At 38.1% G+C, this 21541-nt stretch overlaps 1 protein-coding gene across 13 annotated transcripts in view; it reads left to right on the top strand.

The window, feature by feature from the left end:
• Positions 1–21541, top strand: part of SRPK2 (SRSF protein kinase 2) — a 239927-nt gene that overhangs the window by 92682 nt on the left and 125704 nt on the right. For 3 of the 13 annotated variants that reach the window (XM_026006076.2, XM_026006075.2, XM_026006074.2), the window contains exon 1: positions 8381–10744. The exons of 6 other annotated variants lie outside the window; for them this stretch is intronic. In XM_026006076.2, the coding sequence (XP_025861861.1) occupies positions 10707–10744 (38 nt within the window). In that variant the 5' untranslated portion in view covers positions 8381–10706. Of the gene's footprint in view, positions 1–8380; positions 11324–21541 lie in introns of those variants that run through there. 4 more of the 13 variants (XM_072759927.1, XM_072759922.1, XM_072759923.1 and 1 more) reach the window with 3 other exon arrangements.

Below are 21541 nucleotides of genomic sequence, written 5' to 3'. Positions count from 1 at the left end.
TTCTGACCATTTTTATCATTCTAAAAAGAAACTCTTTGGTATATTAGCAGACAGTTCCCATTTCTCCCCTTCCCCCGCCAGCCCTCAGGGCTGTTTACTGTCTCTCTAGATTTCCCTGTGCTGGACATTTCATATAAATGGAATCCTATAATATGTGTTTTGTGTTGGCTTGTCTCACTCTCCATAGTTTTTCAGGATTTATCCATGTGGTAGGTAGCATGTATTGTTAATTACATTTCTCTTATGTATGGATATACCATATTTTCTTTATCCCTTTATCAGTTGATGGATATATGGATTGTTAACAGTTTTTGGATATTATGAATAGCACTTGTGTACACTTTTTTTGTGAACAGTATGAACATGTTTTCAGTTCTCTTGGGTATATACTGAGGAGTGGAATATACTGAGGAGTGGAATTGTTGGGTCATGTGGTAACCTTTTTTTGAACTTTTTGAAGAATTGCCAGGTTGTTTTCCAGAGTAGCTATTGCTGTTTAACTTCTCCACCAACAGTACATGAAGTTTCCAAATTTGTATCCTTGTGAACACTTGTTGCTGTCTTTTTGATTATAGGCCATCCTGATGAGTATAAAGTGATATTTCATTGTTGTTTTGATTTACATTTCCCTGATGACAAATGACACTGAACAACTTCTCATGTGCTTATCGGCCATTTGTGTTTTTTTTTCTTTGGACAAATGTCTAGTAGATCTTTTGCCAATTCTTAAATTGAGATTTTTTTATTGTTGAGTGTAAGAATTGTTTAAATATTCAGCATTCTGGTTCTTTATCAGATATATGATGTGCAAATATTTACTCCCATTGTGTGGATTATCTTTTTTTCTTCTTGATACTATTTTTTGATGTACACAAGTTTATAATTCTTATGATCAATTTATTTTTTTGTTTTTTTTGTACTTTCTGTGTCATATTTAAGAGGCCAACCTAATCTATAGTCATGAAGATTTACATCTATATTCCCTTTTAAGAGTTTTAGGACTTTTGCCTTTTATTTAGGTCTTTGATCCATTTGAGACTTTTATATGGTGTGAGGTAGGAGTCCAACATACATTATTCTTTTGCATGTGGATATCCAGTTGTCTAGCACTGTCTTTTCTTTTTTTTCTAAATTTATTTATTTATTTATTTGAGAGAGAGAGAATAAATGGGAGGGCCAGAGGGAGAGGGAGAGAATCCCAAGCAGACTTTGTGCTGAATATGGAGCCCGATGTAGGGGGCCTGGTTTCACAGCTCTGATATCATGACCTGAGCCAAAACTAAGAGTCAGATGTTTAACCAACAGCATCACCCAGGCACTCCTAGCACCATCTTTTGACGAGAATATTCTTTTTTCTTTCTTTCTTTCTTTTTTTTTTTTTTTTAAAGATATTATTTATTTATTCATGAGAGACAGGGAGAGAGGCAGACACACAGGCAAAGAGAGAAGCAGGCTCTATGCAGGGAGCCCGATGTGGGACTCGATCCCAGGACTCCGGGATCATGCCTTGAGCTGAAGGCAGGTGCTCAACCACTTAGCCACCCAGGCGTCCCAAGAATATTCTTTTTCCATTGAATGGACTTGGCACTCTTTGTTGAAAGACAGTTGGCTGTAATGTGAGGGTTTATTTCTGGACTCTAATTCTATTCCATTGATCTTTATGTCTTCTCTTTATGCCAGTTTCATACTGTTTTGGTTACTGTAGCTTTGTAGGAAGTCTTGAAATTGAGATGTGTGAGTCCTCCTGTATTGTTCTTCTTTTACCAAGATTCAGAGTCCCTTGAATGTCCATATGAATGTGAAGGTCAGCTTGTTGATTTCTGGGAGAAAAGAAGGGCAGTTAGAATTTTGATAGAAATTGTGTGAATCTGTAGATTAATCTCCAGGAGTATGACCATTTTAACAACAGTAAGTTTTCCAAACCATGAACACAGGGTGTCTTTTCATTTAAGTCTTTAATTTCCTTCAACGGTGTTTTGTATTTTCAGTGTACAAGTCTCTCGTTTCCTTGGTTAAATGTATTCCTAAGTATTCTTTTTAATTTTATTATACGTGGAATTGTTTAGCTCTGAAAGTTTTCGAAATTTTTAAAACTTTCGAAGCTTTAGTTTCTCTGCATATGAAATGGAAATGTTGGGCAGCCCTGGTGGCTCAGCAGTTTAGCGCCACCTTCAGCCTAGGGTGTGATCCTGGGGACCCGGGATGGAGTCCCATGTCTGGCTCCCTGCATGGAGCCTGCTTCTCCCTCTGCCTGTGTCTCCGCCTCTCTCTCTCTCTCTCTCTGTCTGTCTGTCTCTCTCCCCTCTCTGTGTATTGTAATGAATAAATAAAATCTTAAAAAAAAAAAAAAAGGAAATGTTAACTACCTACTTATCCATTTGTTGTGAGTTAATTCATGTAAAGGGCTCAAATAAGCCTGATGGTTCAAGCTAAATGTTAAATATTAGACTTGAACTCTCCAAGGGGTGTAATTTTGCCCTTCATATTTTTCTCTACCACTGTTCAGGTAGCATCTAGTGCAGTGCCTGTTGGTACTAAAGGAATGTAGAAAAGTAGAAAAATTGAGCTGCATCATCAATTTCAGTTCTTAAGTTTGAAAGTTAATATGGATTGGGAGTTACGGACTCTAATTCCTCCTTACACTTCATATTTTGATAGGGCTTCTTTTAGTATACATGTAAATAAGCCTTGTATATGTACAATATTTTTACCACTTCTTAAAAGCAAAGTTACTTTTCAAGATGGTTGAACGGGCCTTGGTTTCTTTTAGGAGTTGGAAAGCAAGGTTTCATTGCTTCGGTGAACTCACAGTCCTTTATATGCCAAAATTGTAAATGAAATTAAAATGTCTTAATTTATGATGTTGTAAGCCACAATATTAGAGAACTGAGTAGTTTCAGTTGTATATTAAATCTAGTATAAAAAGCAATCTTTTAATTGGGATTATAAAAATACTTCCTTTTTCTGAGTAGTATTGTAATTTCTAAAATTTGTATATAAATGATATTTATTTTTTAAGTGTAAAATAGAGAAAGCTTTAAACTTGATCTCATGGTAAACATGGTAAACAGAGAGCATTGGATCTCACCCTGAGTGTAACAGCTCAGTTATCTAAGAACTTGTGTTACTTCTTCTGTCTCCCCAACAGAGTCAGGGTGAGTGTGCCTTTGTTCTGTTGAGCAACCTGGATTAACTATTAATGATACTCTGCTTTGGTGAGAAACGTGTAGACAAGTTTTCAGGATTAGTTTCATTACATTTAATTGCTGATAGAGAGCAATGATAGTCATGCTAATAAAATTAAGCATTCATATTTTCACATTTTAATGCATTTTTGTATTTAGTTGTCCTGAAATTCCTCAATATCGAAATAACAAAAACAATGTAGCAAATACTGTAGGATGCTCTGTGAAGTCTGAAGGCATTCCTGCAGCATCAGGATGAATGATCTGGGGTCTTGGGCTGGTGCAGACACAGCCAGAGCACCACCTGGCTCCTCTTCTCTCTGGCTCCTGCTTGCAGGCTTTTGGGGGTAGGTGAGGAATGGGAATCCCAGTTTGAGGGGATTGACCTGACCCACTTTTCTTGCTACAACTTGTAAATCAGTAACAAACCTTTCATTTCAAACTAATGTTCCTGTTAGGTTATAAACTACACTCAGTAATAATTTTAAAAGTGGCATAAGGAAAAACATTTCCTCTAGGAAATTGTCTCTGATAAGTGGCAGCAGCAGCTACTGTGAAAGTTCATACTGAAACATAACCAGCTGGAGACCACCTCCTCCTGTCCCGTCCGTCTCCCACCCCCATCCCATTGTAGGGTTTTGAGTGAACACATTTAATCCATTGGCACTGGACCATATTCAGGAGCACAAGTAATCCTGTTTTGGTATTAAAGCACCAGGAAATTTGATACTAGAAAAAGCCTACTTTAAGGGGTGGTGAATTTGAGACTTTTATCTTGAAAAATAAAATCAGATTCTGAAAGTAAGCTTATTTATCAAAATTTGAATTATAATTGAAAAATAAGTACTGAGTATTAGAATGAACAATGAATCTATCAAGTATTTTTGGCATATATTTTCATATTAAATTTTATATAATAATGTGGATACTTTTAATTTATAATGTAGTTGTAATGAAGGACATTTTTGCAAAACCATTTAAGAGTTGTATTATTTTCCCCATGAGTTACTGATAGTCAAATAATTATCATTCTTGAGATACTTAGCATATTATTGTCCTTGTTGATTTTTCTCATCAATCACTAATCTTCCTAACTCCTCCTGTAGCCTTGTCAGTTTCTATCCTCATTTGGGATTTAACATTTCATTAGTATCTTCCACCAACTTTATCAAATGTTGCATCTTTTGTTGCATATTTTCAGTTTTCACTTTGTAAAATTTCAGATTTACATTCTATTTGAATTGTTGTTGGGACTGTATGACCCTCAGTGAGAGAGAAAGGAGGTTGATGGGTGGGGTTAGAGGCTAGGGATAACCAGGGAGAGTTTGAATGCCCAGTTCGTCTGTCAGCAGTTGGTTTTATTTGCACAATTTTTGCTTTTCTGTGTGTTTTTATAACAGACGACTTGAATAATGAATGCTGGATAACAAGGACTCCTTTTTAGATAAGACTGTCTGCATGGTGTTGGTCAGTTAATCACTGACCTTCCCATATGTCTCCGAAAACTTGCTTTTTACTCCTACCCCTTTATGAAGGGTCTCTTACATATTTGTCTTTGAATTTTGAGTCAGGAATGCAGTACTTGGTCCCAGTTGGTAATATCAGCAATTAATTCAAGCCAGAAAAGCTTCTGAGGCCCTGTTTTGCATTTAAATGGGAACCCCTTCCCAGTATTTGTAGGCTTAAGTTGGAGACACCAAGAGAGATGGCCGGAAGCATGCATCCTGCCGCAGTAGAATCTGTGAACATGTGAAATAGAGAGGAGAAGCACTTAATTGGTAGTGACAGGAGAAGTGGAATTAGGGTCAGAGAGGTGTTGAATAACCAGAATGGTGAAGCATTAAGGTGGAGAGCAATCCCTCTGAGCACTTGGTAACATGAACTGAGTATCAAGAGCTGTCTTCTGAGCCAGATTCTGACTGTGAGGCCTGTGGAGTCATTTTTCTGTTCTTAACTTCTAGATGTTTTCTTGCAGTATTATCATATCACCTGAGGTAAACTGAGCACATACCTGTTTCTTGTAGCCCTGAAATGGCTCCAAATATATATAAAGCATTAATTTTTTAAAATCCTCCTTATGTAGCCCCCAAATAAAATTAGCTTTGTGAAGGATTATGTAAAGATTTGGCAAGAGAAAGTTTAGTAAATCTGTTGGAATAACACCCATGGAAAAAGAATGTAGGTGTAAGAATTTAGGTAGAACTGTCTGCTCAATTATGTCTCATTTAATTTTCATGTCGTAAAAGGAAGGGTCCCATGTGCGCTCATGTTCAGCATGTAGTGATGTAAAGGACGTGGGGGCATGTCATCTCCATGGCATCCCTGTGTTAGTGTCACACTGCAGTTGCTCTTGGGATCCAGGTGGATCCACTTTCTCTCCCCCAGGCTGTCTGATCTGTGAAGTACATCCTTTATTGGACTTTGTTTTAATAGTAGTTAGCAGTAACTGCTATTCCTGGTCTGGGTTCTTAGGGATGGGCTCAGCTCATTGCCTGGAGTGTTCTGTGAGTCTCCAAACTCATGTCATTGAGTGGAAAATTAGAGATAGTAGGCTATTAACCAGAGAGTTAAAACTATTCATCTTTACAAGGAATTTGAGTATTTTTTTTAAAGTATAGGTGTGAGAATAAAAGGTTTTTGTGAAGAAAGTCTGTGGGATTGGATAGAAGAGAATGAGTGGGAGATCCTGGTGAATTGATTTTTTCCTTTTTGATGTGTAAAGTGATGAGTAACAAGAGTATGATGTCATAGACTGACCAGTTGTAATCAAGAAGCCGACTAATAGTGGTAATTTTAAAATTGACTGGAGAGGTGACAAAATAGAATTTAGAAACTGATTTTAAAGAAGGCTGAATGTTCTTCGTGGGTTGCTAAGTCCTTGGGAATTTATTTTTTTATTTTTTTATTTTTTTAAGATATTTATTTATTCATGAGAGACACAGAGAGAGAGAGGCAGAGACATAGGCAGAGAGAGAGAAGCAGGCTCCATGCAGGGAGTCCGATGTGGGACTTGATGCCAGGACTCCAAGATCACACCCTGGGCCAGGGGCAGGTGCTCAACCACTGAGCCACCCAGGCGTCCCAGTCCTCGGGAATTTAGCTGTGGGTCTCAGAGATTTGGAGAAGGTAAAGAGTATTCTTGCTACCAGCTGTTTATCTTTTGAGCTCTCCAGTGTCTTCTTCATAAATTCATATGGTTCAGCTAGGTGATGATCTTTCAGGAGTCTTCGAACTCTTCAGTTGTTTGGACTCTGTCTGGAAATGTACATATAAGAATAAGGAAACTAACTTAGCTAGATAGTAACTTCAACTAAACTAGACTAAGCTAAGAAAACCATCAAAGACTCAATAAGTGTGAATGGAAGGGAAGGTCCCCATCCTCTACGGAAGCTGTGGTCTCAGGGGAGTCAGACAAGTAGTGTATATATTTTAGTAATTCTCTAGTGCAAGTGTATATGATCTGTAGAGGGGTAGAGGAGGTGAAGTGCATTCTGTCTGGGATGCTGTTGGAGGAGAGGTAGCACTTGGGCTGAGGTTAGAAAAGGAAGTTGGATATGCAAGAGAAGCGAACTGGGCACTGGCATCCTGGGGAGTTGAAACTGTAAGAAAACACTTGGTGCTGTGAGCAAGCATGGTGTGTTCGGGGAATCGCAGAGTAGCGCTCAGTAGTCCTGGAACATAGAATAGATTTAAAAAGGTGGGAGTGGTAATGATACCCCAGATGAGAGTGGGATACTAGTTTGGGATCCTTCAGAAATTCCTGGCTTAGGAAGGCAGTGCTCTGCTATTTGGGGAGATGAACACTCCAACAGAGGACCTCAGACTGCGAAGTTGATGAGGTTTAGCTTTAGATGTTCAAGGCATGTCATGACCATGTATGAAGGTGAAGATGTCTGGTAAGGTAAGGATATACAGTTCTGGGTTGCAGGAGAGCATATTGGGCTTGAAATTCAGGTTTGCTCAGCATCGTTGTCCTTTGGTTATGGATGTCAAGGGAATAGATGGAAGAGTTAGTGAAAGGAGGGTCATGTTAGATAACTATCACTAAACATAAGATCTGTGTGAAAAAACGATGATACAGCAAAGAACCCTAGAATTAGGAGAATCATAAGAATGCAAAAGGATTAGAAAAATAAAAAATGTTGTCCCATAATGTTATTTAGAAATTAAAACAGAATTATGACCAAAAAAGCAACCATAATTTTAAATCTGCTTATTCAAACTACATAGAACCATTTGTTTATTTTCTTTGTGAAATAGAGAAGTATGGCCTTAGAACTCATTGGCCCGAATGAATAAACCGAGACCATGGCTGGTTGAATAAATACGTATTTACGGGTTGTAAGATTGCCGCTTTGGAAGAACTGAGGGGTGGTTGGTGAAGAGAGTAATTTAGAATTGTGGGGGTGGGTGGGGAATAAAGTTTAAAAATTAACTATAAAAGCAGACTGGATCTCTACATCAATTGATAGACTGAAATACATTCCAGAAGGGTCCAAGATTTACATGCTAAATAAAATTATAAAATGTATTAGAAGAAAATGGGGTGATTTAAAAATTTGGTGTGGGGAAGGTCTAAAGGTAACAGGAAGACCATCATTCATTAAGGAAGAGATTGGTGGACTTAATTGCAAAAAAATAAAGTATAAGGTCCTAGATATTATAAATGAAACAGGAAAACCAGCTAATTTGGGGAGGGGGGATATTTGTAGTGTGTGTAAGAGAGTATCCTAAGTGTGGTCATGGTAGATGACTCAAGTGATCAGAGATTCAGGAGGCTAACGTCCTTAGCCACGGGTTTTTGGAAGTCCTGTCAACATGAACATCATATAGCATGTATTATAGTGGAGTAAGACTCATTGACATGGCTTCTAGAGTCCTTAATGAATGTGCAGAGTAATCAGACCATGGATGGTATTGGTAAGGAGGAGTAGATAGTAGGATAGATGGGATACATGGGTCTCAGAGGGTATGCAATACATTAACATAGTGTCTGTAGTGTTTGTGAAAATTCCTAAACATTTTAGTCCTTTGGGAACTAGAAACAAATCTGAAGGTTTGAAGAAAATGTGAAAATGATATTAGAAACTTGTTCATATATTATTGGAAACCCTTTTGGTTTAGAGCTCTGAAAGCTTTAACCTTCCTTTCAAATGTTTATACATTTCCTGAGAGCTGTATTCTGTAGACCTCAAGTTTAAACTTGAGGTCTTTTTTTTTTTTTTTAAGATTTTATTTATTAGAGTGTGTGCGTGCACGCACAGAGGAGGAACAAGAGGGGATGAGCAGACTCTGTGCTGAGCACAGAGCCTGACCCTGGGCTTGAAGCCATGACCCTGAGATCATGACCCTAGTTGAAACCAAGGGTCAGATGCTTAACTGACTGAGCCAGCCAGAGGCACTTAAGCTTGGGCTCTTTGAGCTTATACACACAGGTCATCTGTATACCAAAGTGTGAATTTGTTTGTCTTTTTGGAATGAACAATTACCACAGTGAAGAAGGATTCAAGTGTAACCTTGTTTCTGACTTGGCTAGTTGATAAACTGAGAATAACTCTCTAGATGGAGAGGCGGAGATGCAGATTATAAAGATCAAACTATAGTGATAAAAAGGTGTATTGTGTTGTGGTTGATAGTAAGGGGAAAAGGTGGATGAAAACTGTGGAAAAGCGGTTTCAAATAGGACAGACCTAGTTAGTGCACCTCATTAACTCATTCAACAAATATTTGTTGAGGATTACTGTCCTTTGCTAGGCGCTCCCCAGCAGTAGACCCAGAGGGCCGACTACATGGCAGGCACGACCCTACACCTGCACGTCTGTCATCGAATACTTTATTTCATTAAATCCTCACAACAGCTCTTTACGAGCAGTTATGATCCCCATTTTATAGGAGAGGAGATAGAGGCTTTTAAAAAGTGTAAGTAATTTCCCCAAGGTCGTATGGCTATTAAAAATGTTGGAGGAGCCTGCCTTCAAATCCACAGTGGTGAGCCCGAGCTCTTAAACACTGTGCTCTTTTGAAACTGGTGGGAGGGGCATTTACCATGGCACCTGGTGCCCGGCTGTATCAATCCACGTAAGAATCCTCAAGGTAAGTTTCATCATCATCATCTCCATTTAACCACCGTGTGCTGTGCTCTCCCCAGTGGTTAGGTAGTTTGGCCACAGCCTGTGGCAAATTCTATTCTCTCATCAGATGTTCATGCCGGTTTTATAGCGCCCATTGGATGAAGTCGTAAGCTTAAACAATTAGGAAAATCCTTTAACAACACTGAAAGGCTGTTTCTGAACAGGCCCGTTGTATTTTATGCAACTAATTTTTATTCCCACTTTCTTTTACATCTTTTCAGATTCCTTTGATTTCTGTAGTTGAGATTCTTAAAAACTTAAGATTTTACACCTAGAAAAAAAAAATCCAAAACTATTGAGGTCTACTTCGAAATCCTGAGACTGTCTATAGTAGTATTTCAGTGGCCAGGGTTTTTTTGTTTTGTTTTGTTTTTTTCTGTGTCAACTTTTATTATGCATAGGGAAGCACATTTACAAATAGGAGAATAGCTTTACATGTGAAATAGTCTGGGTAATAGGACCATGTTAGTTTTTTACACATAAAATTATGTGCTTTTAGGTTAGTTACTAGTATTTTTAAAGTCCCCCCCCCCTTTATTTTTACCTCTCCTTCCCTTTTAGTCTTTTATCTTTTTTCCCCCAAATCAATATCAGCAATTCTCTTTTAATTAAATTAAATTGGCTCTTACATTCCTGTTGCAGATGGCATTGTCAGTCCTTTCCTAAAAGGACAAGTATATTATCTGCTCGGTGACTGGGTGTTGCTGTTCACTTGTGCTGTACTGAGAAGGAGGAGGGGAGAATTAAGGTGTAAAATAGAAGTCTTTTTCTAAAGGAGTTTGGGACTAGATATTAAGCATATTCTTCAATTAAAGACAACCAAGAAATTAGAACAAAGATTAAAAAAAATTTCAATCTATATAAATTGGGGTTCTGGTTTAATATTTCATTCTTAAGTGACAAAAATGATTCACTGAGCCATATTTTTCAGGGCTGGTGAAGTGGTAGTCGCCAAGGGTTGCACATCTGCTCTTCACAACTCACACCTTCATTACCTGGGCTTCTCAGATGCTCTAGGGTATCAAATGCAGTGGCTGGCGTTTCTTGTTTGTGCTGTAATTCGCTGCACTTGAAATCTTCCTGTAGGGCCGTGCCAGTTCTACCTTAAAAGCGAAAACCCCCCTCTGCTTAAAAGAAGTGGTACGTCCTGCTTTCATAAACAGTCATGTGCATAGTTCAGCAAGGCCTGGTGCCTCTGGAGCCTTTCCCTTTATAGCACCGTCGAATCCCAGTCCTAACAGAAGTGCTGCGAATCTCGGGGCCTCTTTTTGAACAAAAGGGATCCGAGACGACAAATCTGTTGATATAAAGCTTGGAAGCAAGGGCAGGCAATCCTGGTTGTGAATCTTTTCTGATTTTTCCAGAAATCAAGCAGAAGATTGAGCTGCTGATGTCAGTAAACTCTGAGAAGTCGTCCTCTTCAGAAAGGTACAGCTGCATCTCCTGCATGAACAATCAGTGCTGTAGCCCTGCTAAGAAGCAGACCAGGACGTGTTTTCTCTCCTGTCAAGTTTGCTGTAGAATGTACTGTACTGCATGCTGGTCGTTGTGGTGTATGGAAGATGTGTCTTTGGGCAGGCTCTTCTGCTTTTACAAAGGGTGATTGATTTTTTAGAAAATAGTGAAGCCTAATCAGCTGCAGCCTGTACAGCAGAGCGCTAGTTCATGTGTGACAGCTGTTGAAGGCTTTAAAAAAAGAATTTACTGAGCTGCAAAACAAAAATTTTGCTTTCTTTACGGAAATATTAGTATTAGATTTTCTTCCTATATTTTGAGGTTGTTGCTAAACAAAATTACCACCATTATTTGTAAGATTTAGCTTAAAAATACTTGGCTTCTGGTTATAATAAATATTTTCTTATGTGGAAAGGGAGTGCCATTTGTAAATAGCTTAGGAATTGCAAACCCACAGATTAGTCACATTCTGAGAGAGAGATATGATGCTTCTTCAAGTCTGTGCTAGGAAATGGAACAGTCACTGCATGCAGTAATGGTTCGTGCCTGCAGGTAAGGACAAAATGACTCAGAAGTGTTTTTAAAGCAATTATTTTATCTGTCAATCAAATGATTATACCTGTAAGGAGATATTTTCTTAAAAATGGTTATTTTACTAAATAAATGGAATTAAGGTATTTTTATCTCAAGCCAGAAATGAGGCCATATAGTTGACCATTTTGATATGTAAATATTGTGTTCACTTCTGTTTGCCAAAATTGTGTATACTACATAAGGTTTTAAATCAAGGTTCTTGAGCATACAGTTGATGCTTACCTTTCCCTTGGTTATCTAATAGTTTATACTTCATGTTTTTTTATTTTGTATTGAAGGTGTGTTGATTTGTCTCGCCTGTGGTTAGTTTTCAGGTTATCTTTTTTTGTTCACAGATTTAATATTTAGGAAAATGTTATGGAGACATGATTTAGTAGTTGAGAAATGATAAGAGGAAAAGCACTGGTAAAAAAAAAAAAAAGGAGGTGAAGAACCTACCATGGTAAAAGATTTAATTCAAGTACAGTAGTGTATGGAGGACGTGATCTGATGGCAAAATGATGACATTAAATCGATTTATTAGTGTAATTAGGTGAAAGGCTCCTGGCTGTAATTTAGAGCATTACAAATAAGATGTTAACTGCTTTCTTTAGGGACTGAAAATAGAAAAAAATTATTCACATTTGTGTTTATCTTTATGTAGTTTCTAACTCTGGGTCAGTGGCTAGCCATCTGATTTTGAACATTCTGTTTGCTGAGATGAAAAACAATCTTGAGCCTTGTGAATGTTCTGCCAATAAAATGGTGGTGATAGGAAGGGGAGAGGGTGGTGGTGTAAATAGTGAGCGGTCCGGGTGCCAACTGTAATGTCGGAGTTTTGTTACCAGGAAGAGCATTCTCAATGGGATGGTAGCAATAATTATGTTAGCTCTTTTGAGTAGCATGAATTCTCTATTGACAAATTGAAGACTGGACAGAATGGATGAATATTAGAAACAAGTTAGGAATGGGTGAGGTTTCTGCGGTTACAATACATTCTTTTAAGGAAAGATTCTAAAATTTTGGAGATTACATTTTTAAATTTTATTATTGTTACTGTTTTTTTATTATTTTTTAAGTCTTTTTACCTAAGCTCTTGTACTTAAATTTGATGGAAAGGAAGGATGCATGTGATCATGGTTTTAAAGTTTAGAAATCAGCCACTGTGCTTGTGACAGCTTTATACACAGTTTTACCAGAGCTTACTTGCTTTGTTAGTTATTCTTTTGGGGGTATTTAGACATACATATGGCTGTTGTGATATGCTGACTTAATGAGTGATAAATGTAGCTTATGGGTCAGCCAACACTTTGCAAACATAGAAGTTGTTTCATTAATGTATATTAATATTAAAAATAGAAGTCATTCCCTTTTTCCTCCTTCCTTAAAGGCATGCAATAATGAGTAGTCAAATCTTTTGTCTTTTTAATGTGTTTGAAAGAACTTGAGAAACAAGAATATGAAGTTAAAAAAAATTCATGGCCTAGTAATGCTATGTATCCTGCCCATGAATTTAATAGCTTATAGTATCATGTAACATTACATCACATTCTTCAATTCCTTGTTCACCAGTTACTTAAACTTTGAAAAAGTCTTAGATTTTTAAAAATTTTAGCTGTTTGAATCATGGCCTTAAGTCCTAAAGCTGTTTGGAATTTACATATGGTCAGTAGCCCCCCCCTTTTTTGGTAAAAATGAAAAAGAAATCCCATCCTCTTTAAAAGAAGGGAGAAGCTACTTGTTTGCAAGAAACCAAAACTTACCATTTGCCACAATTGATTCTGTTCACTGTCTGCAGGATAGAATGATCTTTTGATATTTCAGGCCATCCAGTAGAAAAGCAACATTTCTAAGTACAAGACAATAAACAGTGATGTGATATTTCTAATAATTTTTCCATCTAGTATTTTTAACCTGCTTAATGGGAATTGCTAGTCCTGTGTGACAGCTACTGTTAGTTGAATTAATTCTTCTTCAGACAGTTTTGTAAAATGGGAGAAACAAGAAAAAAAATTAAACCTAATTTATTTTTGTAGACTTAGGATCCTTCATTGAGAAATACAAATCTAATTTGAAGCAATCTATGGAATTTTCAATGTTGTTTTGGAGCTTAAATGAGGAGATATATTTTCTTAATAAATCTCAATACCACCTTGAAATTTAATATTGTATTTTTGGGGAACTTGGTTGGCTAAGTGGTTGAGCATCTGCCTTTGGCTCAGGTCATGATCCCAGGGTCCTGGGATCGAGTCCCACATCAGGCTCCCTGCATGGAGCCTACTTCTCCTTCTGCCTGTGTCTCTGCCACTCTCTCTGTGTCTCTCATGAATAGATAAATAAAATCTTGGGAAAAAAAAGATTGTATTTTTACCTTTAACAGAATAGTGGAGGCCCATTGAATGTTGTTTGGTAGGGAGGCATGAACGGCTGACTCATAGGAGAAAATCCAACGTGGTGACAGAAAGTTATAGTTCTGTTTTTTGGTTTATACTTTGGAGAAAGGGAAAATGTTAACTTACTCAATTTTTAAATTAAGGATAGAGAACATTATTGAATGAGTTTAAAAAAAAACCCCACATGATGCCTGATTTGTATGTTACTGCCATTTATGGGAACCTGTATCCATTGTAGGAGGGCCCCTTTCTGCAGACTTGAGGAGCAGCTCTTATTATGAGTATCTGCTTTTTAATTGCTGACTGTTGAATGAATGAATGTATTCATCTTAAATGTGGCAGTGAGGGATCCCTGGGTGGCAGCGGTTTGGCACCTGCCTTTGGCCCAGGGCGCGATCCTGGAGACCCGGGATCGAATCCCACGTCCGGCTCCCGGTGCATGGAGCCTGCTTCTCCCTCTGCCTGTGTCTCTGCTTCTCTCTCTCTCTCTCTCTCTGTGACTATCATAAGTAAATTAAAAAAAAAAATATGGCAGTGAGATGACCAGATGCAGGTTTACTTCCTTGCCTACTCCCATTTAATGAAAAAAGAAAGCTGTATATATTTATTTGATTAAAAAAAAAAAACTAGCTTTTCAAGTTATTGTTTCTTCTGGACTTAGCCATAACACTTCTGAGATTTGGAAATTTATGGGGTGGAGTGGGTGGGGAAGAGGAGGAAAAGGAGTAGTAATCATGATAATAGCTAGCAAAAAGGTAGTAATCATTTATTACACATTTCCAAATAAGAGTTCTAAGTGAGGAAGAAAGGGGAGGAGGCAGGGAGGGGGAGAGAGAGACAGAGTGTGTGTGTTTGTGTGTGTGTGCACACAAGGATTAGCCGTGGGGAGGACTCTGACACGTCATCCCCAAAAGATGCTCAGTGAGCAGAAGGAGCTGAATTAAAATTTTTGTCAGAATTTGGACAATTCTTATTCAGTGAAGAAGAGTTGAGCCCAGGGTGCTCAGAATGAGGATTCTGAGTCTTTCCATGAGGACTCCAGGAGGGCTGAGGACTTCATGAGGGGAAGGTCCTGAGAAGCTGAGAACCTCTGTACACATAAAGCTTTGCCCACATCTGTACTTGTGAAATGTAAATGCTTTTGTTGTAATTAATAAAGTTCATAGTCAATCTAAAGTTAACTAACTAGTAGTGCCTATTAGGTTTGCATTTTCTCAAGGACTGGATACCAAAAGGATCATTGTGTGTGTGTGTGTGTGTTGTATTATGTGTTTGACATTTTTGGGTGTTAAGAGGGGTCTTTATACTGTAATAGATAATAAGTGGTAGTGTACATCATTAGCATATCACATAACTAGCAATTACTAGAATTTATAAATTGTTATCTACCTTTTTCAGGAGAAGAGAGGAAGAGGGAGAAAGTATCAAAAATATTTACGCTGTGTTCTCTGTTTTCCCAATTTTGTATAAACAGGATTGGTGAGAAGTGATAGAGATTGTTGTCGCTACCCCAGGACAAGAAGGGCATTTGAAACACACAAAGAACCTGTGCTATTTTTGTGTGTGTATTTTAATTCCTTTTCTTATTTTGGAGCCTCTTCAGTGAAGGAAAAAGGGCATATGATAATGATGCGTGGTTGCAGAAAGCAAAAGAGAAGGCTGGAAGAATAAGGGGAATGGAAAGGGAAAAAAATTTTTAAAATCAGGATGGGAGAGATAAGTAAGTAAAGGATAATCAGTGGAAAAGAATCCAGGACCAAAGTGTCTTTTATTTGCTCTTAGGTTGAGTATATTTTCCTTCATGTATCTGTGGTGAACTAAGGGTAGTCATGGCAGGATGAAGACAGATTTTATAAAAAGTGCCCTCTTGTGGGGTGCCTGCCCAGCTCAGCTGATAGAGGTGGGACTCCTGATCTTGGGGTTGTGAGTTCGAGCCCCATGTTGGATGTAGAGATTACTTAAAAAAAAATCTTAAAAAAAATTCCCTCTTCGTTGTACTCCCCTCTCCCCATTCCAGCTCACAAGGTGGGGCAGGTGGTGGTGATGGCTTCTCCCTTTCTCACCCTCACGTCTGCCACAGGCTGAGTATCCGGGCCAGGTGAACTTGAGACGCACTTTCCCTGAGTAGTGGTGAGAAAAGATGACAGCAGCTGATTGTGTGGTCTCCTCCCCTCAGTCCTTAGGCTTTCTTCTGTTGTCATTTAGTTTTTCGGTAATATGGTTATTGAAGATATGTATGGGAAAGTGCACAGATCATTATGAAATCCAATTATTGGGTTCTTTTTCTTTTGTAGTTTATTTATTTACATTTTTAAAGATTGTATTTATTCACGAGACAGAGAGAGGTAGAGACACAGGCAGAGGGAGAAGCAGGATCCCTGTGGGGAGCCCGATGTGGGACATGATCCCAGGACCCCAGGATCACGACCTGAACCGAAGGCTCAACCACTGACCCACCCAGGTGCCCCTGTAGTTTATGTTTTATGTGTTGTATCTAAAAAATCTTTGCTAAGCCCAAGATCACTAAGATATTTTGCTAGGTTTACTTAATAAAAGTTCTTGGCTCTTACTATGTTAAGACTGGGATTCATTTTGGGTCTTAGTATTAAGGCAAAGATTAAGTTATTTCTACATATGACTGTTCATTTGTATCTGTTTTTGAGCATCACATATAAATAGAAACACTCTGTACATGCTTTTGGGCTGTCTTCTTACCTGTGAGATGTACTTGTGTTTTGTGTGTAGGGCGAGTTGGCTCAGTCGTGGCTGTGCAGAATTCACCAAATGAGTGTGCCTTGCTTTATTTGTTTTACTATTGATGAGCATGTGAGATATTTGCAGCTTGTTAGGAATCTTGCTGCTGTGAGCATTTGTATACATATGTCTTGGGGAATGGACCCAGGATGCATTTCTGTTGTGTGTGTACCTAGGCATGCAATTGCTAAGCGTTAGCGGACATTGCCAGTTTTCTAAAGTGAATATGCCAGTCTGCACTCGCCCTGGCTGTGCTCCAGGTCCTGGCGAGCTTGCTACTGTATTCATCCGTCCTTTCTACCTTCCCGTTTCTGTTCCCTTCCCCACTTCCTGTCAGAATTCTTGTGGGTGTGCCAGTGTGACCTGTAGCTTGAGCCTTTTTGAGGAGAATTAGATGCAGATAAGGGACTCTCTGAATACCAACTTTCATGAAGGAAATCAGAATTAGAAGTTTAGACCAAATGGGAATCGTAAGGTGTAGTCATCAGAGGTACTGTGCTCTCCCCCTGACCAATTGTGATCTTTTAACTGGGCCCTGGAGGCCCCAGGTGTTACCGTTAGTTTTCAGACTTGGTTTTAATAGCAAAATTTCTTCATTTAAGCCTTATTAGAAGCTTATCATAGAAAACATAAAAGAAAAGCTTGAGGTGAGAACTGGGGAAGTAATCAGGGTCTCAGTTCTTGGTACTCAGCCATCCCACCCTTGAGAACCCCTCCGTAGACCCTTGAGGTAGATAGGCCACCTTGGTTCTGACCAGTAGATTAGGACATTTTTGATGTGCTCCAGTTTTATATTACATTTTATAATGTTACATTTGTATAGTGCTACATTTTATATCATAGCCTCTAAAATGTTCTGTACTATACGGCCTAAATAAAAGTGTACTGTTGTCTTCTAATTTCTGTTAAAAAACTCAGACAATTATCTGAGCTTCCTTCCTGTTGGTCATTATTTATGTGGTCTAGATGCAGTAATTTCTAGATTATTTTGTTATCAGTTTAAACTTTGATTCTGTTTCCTAATGCCTCTTTGGAGGCCTGCCACATTACAGGCAGCACAACCCTTCAGAACACCAATCTGCTCAGGCAGGTCACTCCACTTTAAATACCCTCAGCCCTCTTCCCACTGTTCTTGGCATAAGGGCGTATCTGGGCCACTGAGCACCCACATTCTCCAGCCTAGCCTCAGACTCCTCTGACTTTGGTCATGGGCCCCTTGCTTTGCTGTCTGCTGCTCTTATCCTTCCCATCTTATGGAAGGCCTGCATAGTTCAGATTACACCCATTATAAGTCCTGACAGAACCATGCACCTCTCCTTTGTACCATTTGTCACAGCTGCTGTTTGACAGAGGGGAGTATCAGTGACATGTGGTCTGCTTACTGGTTTACTTAGTATTAGCACCAACTTAAGACCTTAAATATAGAAGTGTTTTCATACAGAATATTTTTATTTTACATCAACATCTGCAGCTTACAATTGGGAACTTTGTGGGAAGACTTTTTTGGTATAGTGAATCGTTTATTTTTGTGGTATTGGCTTAGAGTGATAAAGTGTAATAAAGCATAGCCATATATAGTCATTAATAGTTATATTTATTATCATATATAGTCAGTTATAGTGATAAGCTAATTTAACTCTGTCCAGGTTATAAATCGTAGGTTTTTCTGTCACTATAAAAATGCACAATTTGTTATTACATCTATTTTTTTTTACATTTGTTATAATGTAAACTATAAAGTAAATCTGAGGATGCCTGGGTGGCTCAGTGGTTGACTGTCTGCCTTCAGATCAGGTGTGATTCTAGAGGAGTCTTGGGGAGCCTGCTTCTCCCTCTGTCTGTGTCTACCTCTCTCTCTGTCTTTCATGAATAAATAAATAAGATCTTTAAAAATATATATATGTATATAAAGTAAATCTGAACATTTTTCATCTCTTTGCCAAATTGGTAACTTCAAACTGTAGCCACTTATTTCCCAAATATCAGTATTTTGTATATCACCTTGTGCTCTTTGTTATGGTTACATTCTATCCTTTGCTGTTATTTACTTAATAACATGTTTTTTGCTTATTTTTAGTTGTGATAAAATATATATAATAAATCTTTTTAATGCTTTTTTTAAAGTTAATTTTCTTTAAGAAATCCCTACCAGAACCTTAAAAAAAAACAATTACTATTAAATCCTGTCTAGATTCTGTTGTCTGATAAAGGCTTTAGGCTTGGCCATATGCTCCCTCTGTTTACAAGGGAAATTAAATTGGCAAGTGTCAGAAAGGAGCTTAAATATGTGTTAGCACCAAAGTGAGACATGCTCTTTGATATAATCAGCCTGAAAGAAGTTGGGAAAAGAGTATAACTCTCTCAGTATTCATTGTAATTCAATACCGAGTCCCAAGTATTACCTATAATCATTTTGTGTACCCACAGCAGCACTTCCTCTTTACTTTGAGAACTACCCTTCCTCTCCCCCCTCCCAAATGGCAGATCAAGTTTTGCACAAATGTGAACAAGTAGTTTAAGAATAACAATGACAATAATAAGAAATAACTCTACCTCTAACAATCATATTGCAGATTCCCTTTGGATCAGAATTCTTTAGGTGCCACTAGCTGGAAGAAAGTAAAGACTAATTTTAATGTAGATGACATTTGTCATCCATCCATCATCCGTCCATCCAGCATTTATCAGCAGCTGCTGTGCACTAGCCAGTCAGTGATTTTGGAAATCAGGGAGCATCAAAGGAGCACAAAAGCATAGGGTTTTTATAGAAGAGGCCTTGGTGGGTGGCTTCCCCTAACTTGGTCAATGTCTTGGGCGGGTCATGCTAAGCACTGATCATGGGCCATTCCAGTGAGATGCTCTTGGCACTTTTTTGAAAAAATCACAAATAACCAATAATTGCATTTTGGGTGGATGCACATTAAGACTAGAGGTGTGGTGAAGGGGTTACATACATTTGCCTACCAAAGGCAACTGTGAGTGAGTGATGAGGGCCAGGTGCAGACTCTAGAACACTAGAGACTACAAGCCCATCTAAAGAGGTGGCTGCTGCTATACTTCAATTAAAGAGGAAGGAGAGTGAAAACTGGGGAGAAGGAGCACAGAGAATTAACCACCTTTCTGATTCTTCTTCAAAGGCAAAAAATAAAACACAAGATGGTCTTTGTAAATTACCCTTCACCTTTATGATAGCAAAGCTATTGGAAATAAATGAAATGATTTGCAATGTGAGAGTATTAAATTCGTTACAGTTTATCCAGTGTAAGGAATGTGATGCAGATATTAAAATGTGTTACAGGAGACTTAATAACGCAAAAAATGTTATTAAAAGATACTGTTAAAAAAAAAAAGATACTGTAAAAAGGTACCTGAGTGGCTCAGCTGTTTCACCATCTGCCTTTGGATCAAGGTCTGATCCCAGGGTCCCAGGATTGAGTCCTGCATTGGGCTCCCTGCAGGGAGCCTGCTTCTCCCTCTGCCTATGTCTCTGCCTCTCTCTCTGTGTGTCTCTCACGAATAAATAAATAAATAAATAAATAAATAAATAAATAAATAAATAAAAAAAATCCTAATTAGAAAAAAAAAATACCAGGAAAGGTGAAAAACAGGTGGCAAAGAGTAAAGATGTTCCAGCTTCTGTAAACCCCAGAGTTTATAATAGAAGGGTGTGTGTGTGTAAATGTAATAAATGAGCCTGTACTCACAAATATATGGTATGTAAAGACACGCCACATAATTCTGCAGTGCTTGGAATAGTTATACATCTGTCCTTTTGCTTATAGGTGTGTAATGCAGTTTTTATAATGACCTGTGTCTTCAACATCATGTGTTTATAAAGAACCCATGTCCTCCACAATAAATAAGTGAATAAAGAGGTGGCTGCTGATCACCTCTTGCTGGACAGTGCTATGTTGAAATACAAGCTAAATTTTGAAAGCATTTGTGATTTTTAGGAGAAATCGATAATTTTTTTATATCAGATATCTCATTTTCTTTTTTATTTATCTTTTAAGATTTTATTTTTAAGTAACCCTTATACCCAGTGAGGGGCTCAAACCTACAACCCTCAGATCAAGAGTTGCTCACTCCACCGACTGAGCCAAGCCAGGAGCCCCAGATCTTTCATTTTAAATGATGGCGCAAATTAAGAAAACAAAAACTCGTACCAGCCTTAAAAGAAGGGAATATCTGCCGTCTAAATCCAGCTCGTGGTAAACATTTTTCTTCTGTGCTGAAGCAAATTGATTTACAATCTGTGAGTCACAGACCTGTGTGAATTTATAGTAAAGGATTTTCAAAACCTGTAGGTACTATAGGCATTATTTGTCGATTGGAGGCATACAAATCAAACTATTTTTATACTAAGAAGTGTGTCTCTGGGTTTTTCTGATGTTTCAGATATGCAAAAACACTGGTGATCACTGCTCTAATAACCACATACTAAGTACCAAAAATAAAGAAGATTTTAACTGTTTGAAGTAGGAAGGGCCCCTGAAAGATGTGAATTTATCCGAATGGGAAGGTGTTATTTTCATCATTCATTCTACATTTATTGAAGTACCCACTATGGTAGAACATAACTTCAGTCCGTTAACCTGAAAATGACAGAGGCAGAGTAGTATCCTGTTTGTGCAGCTGTCACTTCATCCTTTTTCTCCTTTCCCCTTTCCCTTCTTTTTCTCTCTTTTCCCCCTTCACCCACACTCCTCCCACAAAAAAAGATTTGAGGCTAGTTAGAAGAATATCTACAATGAAATAAAAAAAACATCAGAGAAATTGCAGGTCAGAGTTGAAGGTTGTGATGGTCGGTAGTCAGAAGCCGACTCTACCAGATGCGTAGCATTTGCTATGCACCTGCTAATGGTGACTGGTGAATTGGACTTCAAGTTTCCTGACAGACAAACTAAAGAAAAAAGTAAGGGAACTATCTATAAGAAGAAAATATACTAGTTCCTACAGGAGAAATAAGCCTTTTGTCTAACTTCATAATGATTAATATAATATTTTATTTATTTGAGAGAGCACACGAGTACATGGTCAAGGGGAGAAG

This window comes from Vulpes vulpes, chromosome 5 (assembly GCF_048418805.1).
Source record: "Vulpes vulpes isolate BD-2025 chromosome 5, VulVul3, whole genome shotgun sequence".
In the NCBI taxonomy this organism is placed as follows: domain Eukaryota; kingdom Metazoa; phylum Chordata; class Mammalia; order Carnivora; family Canidae; genus Vulpes; species Vulpes vulpes.
The sequence above is the reverse complement of the archived record's forward strand: the minus strand, read 5'-3'. Positions and strand labels throughout refer to the sequence as shown.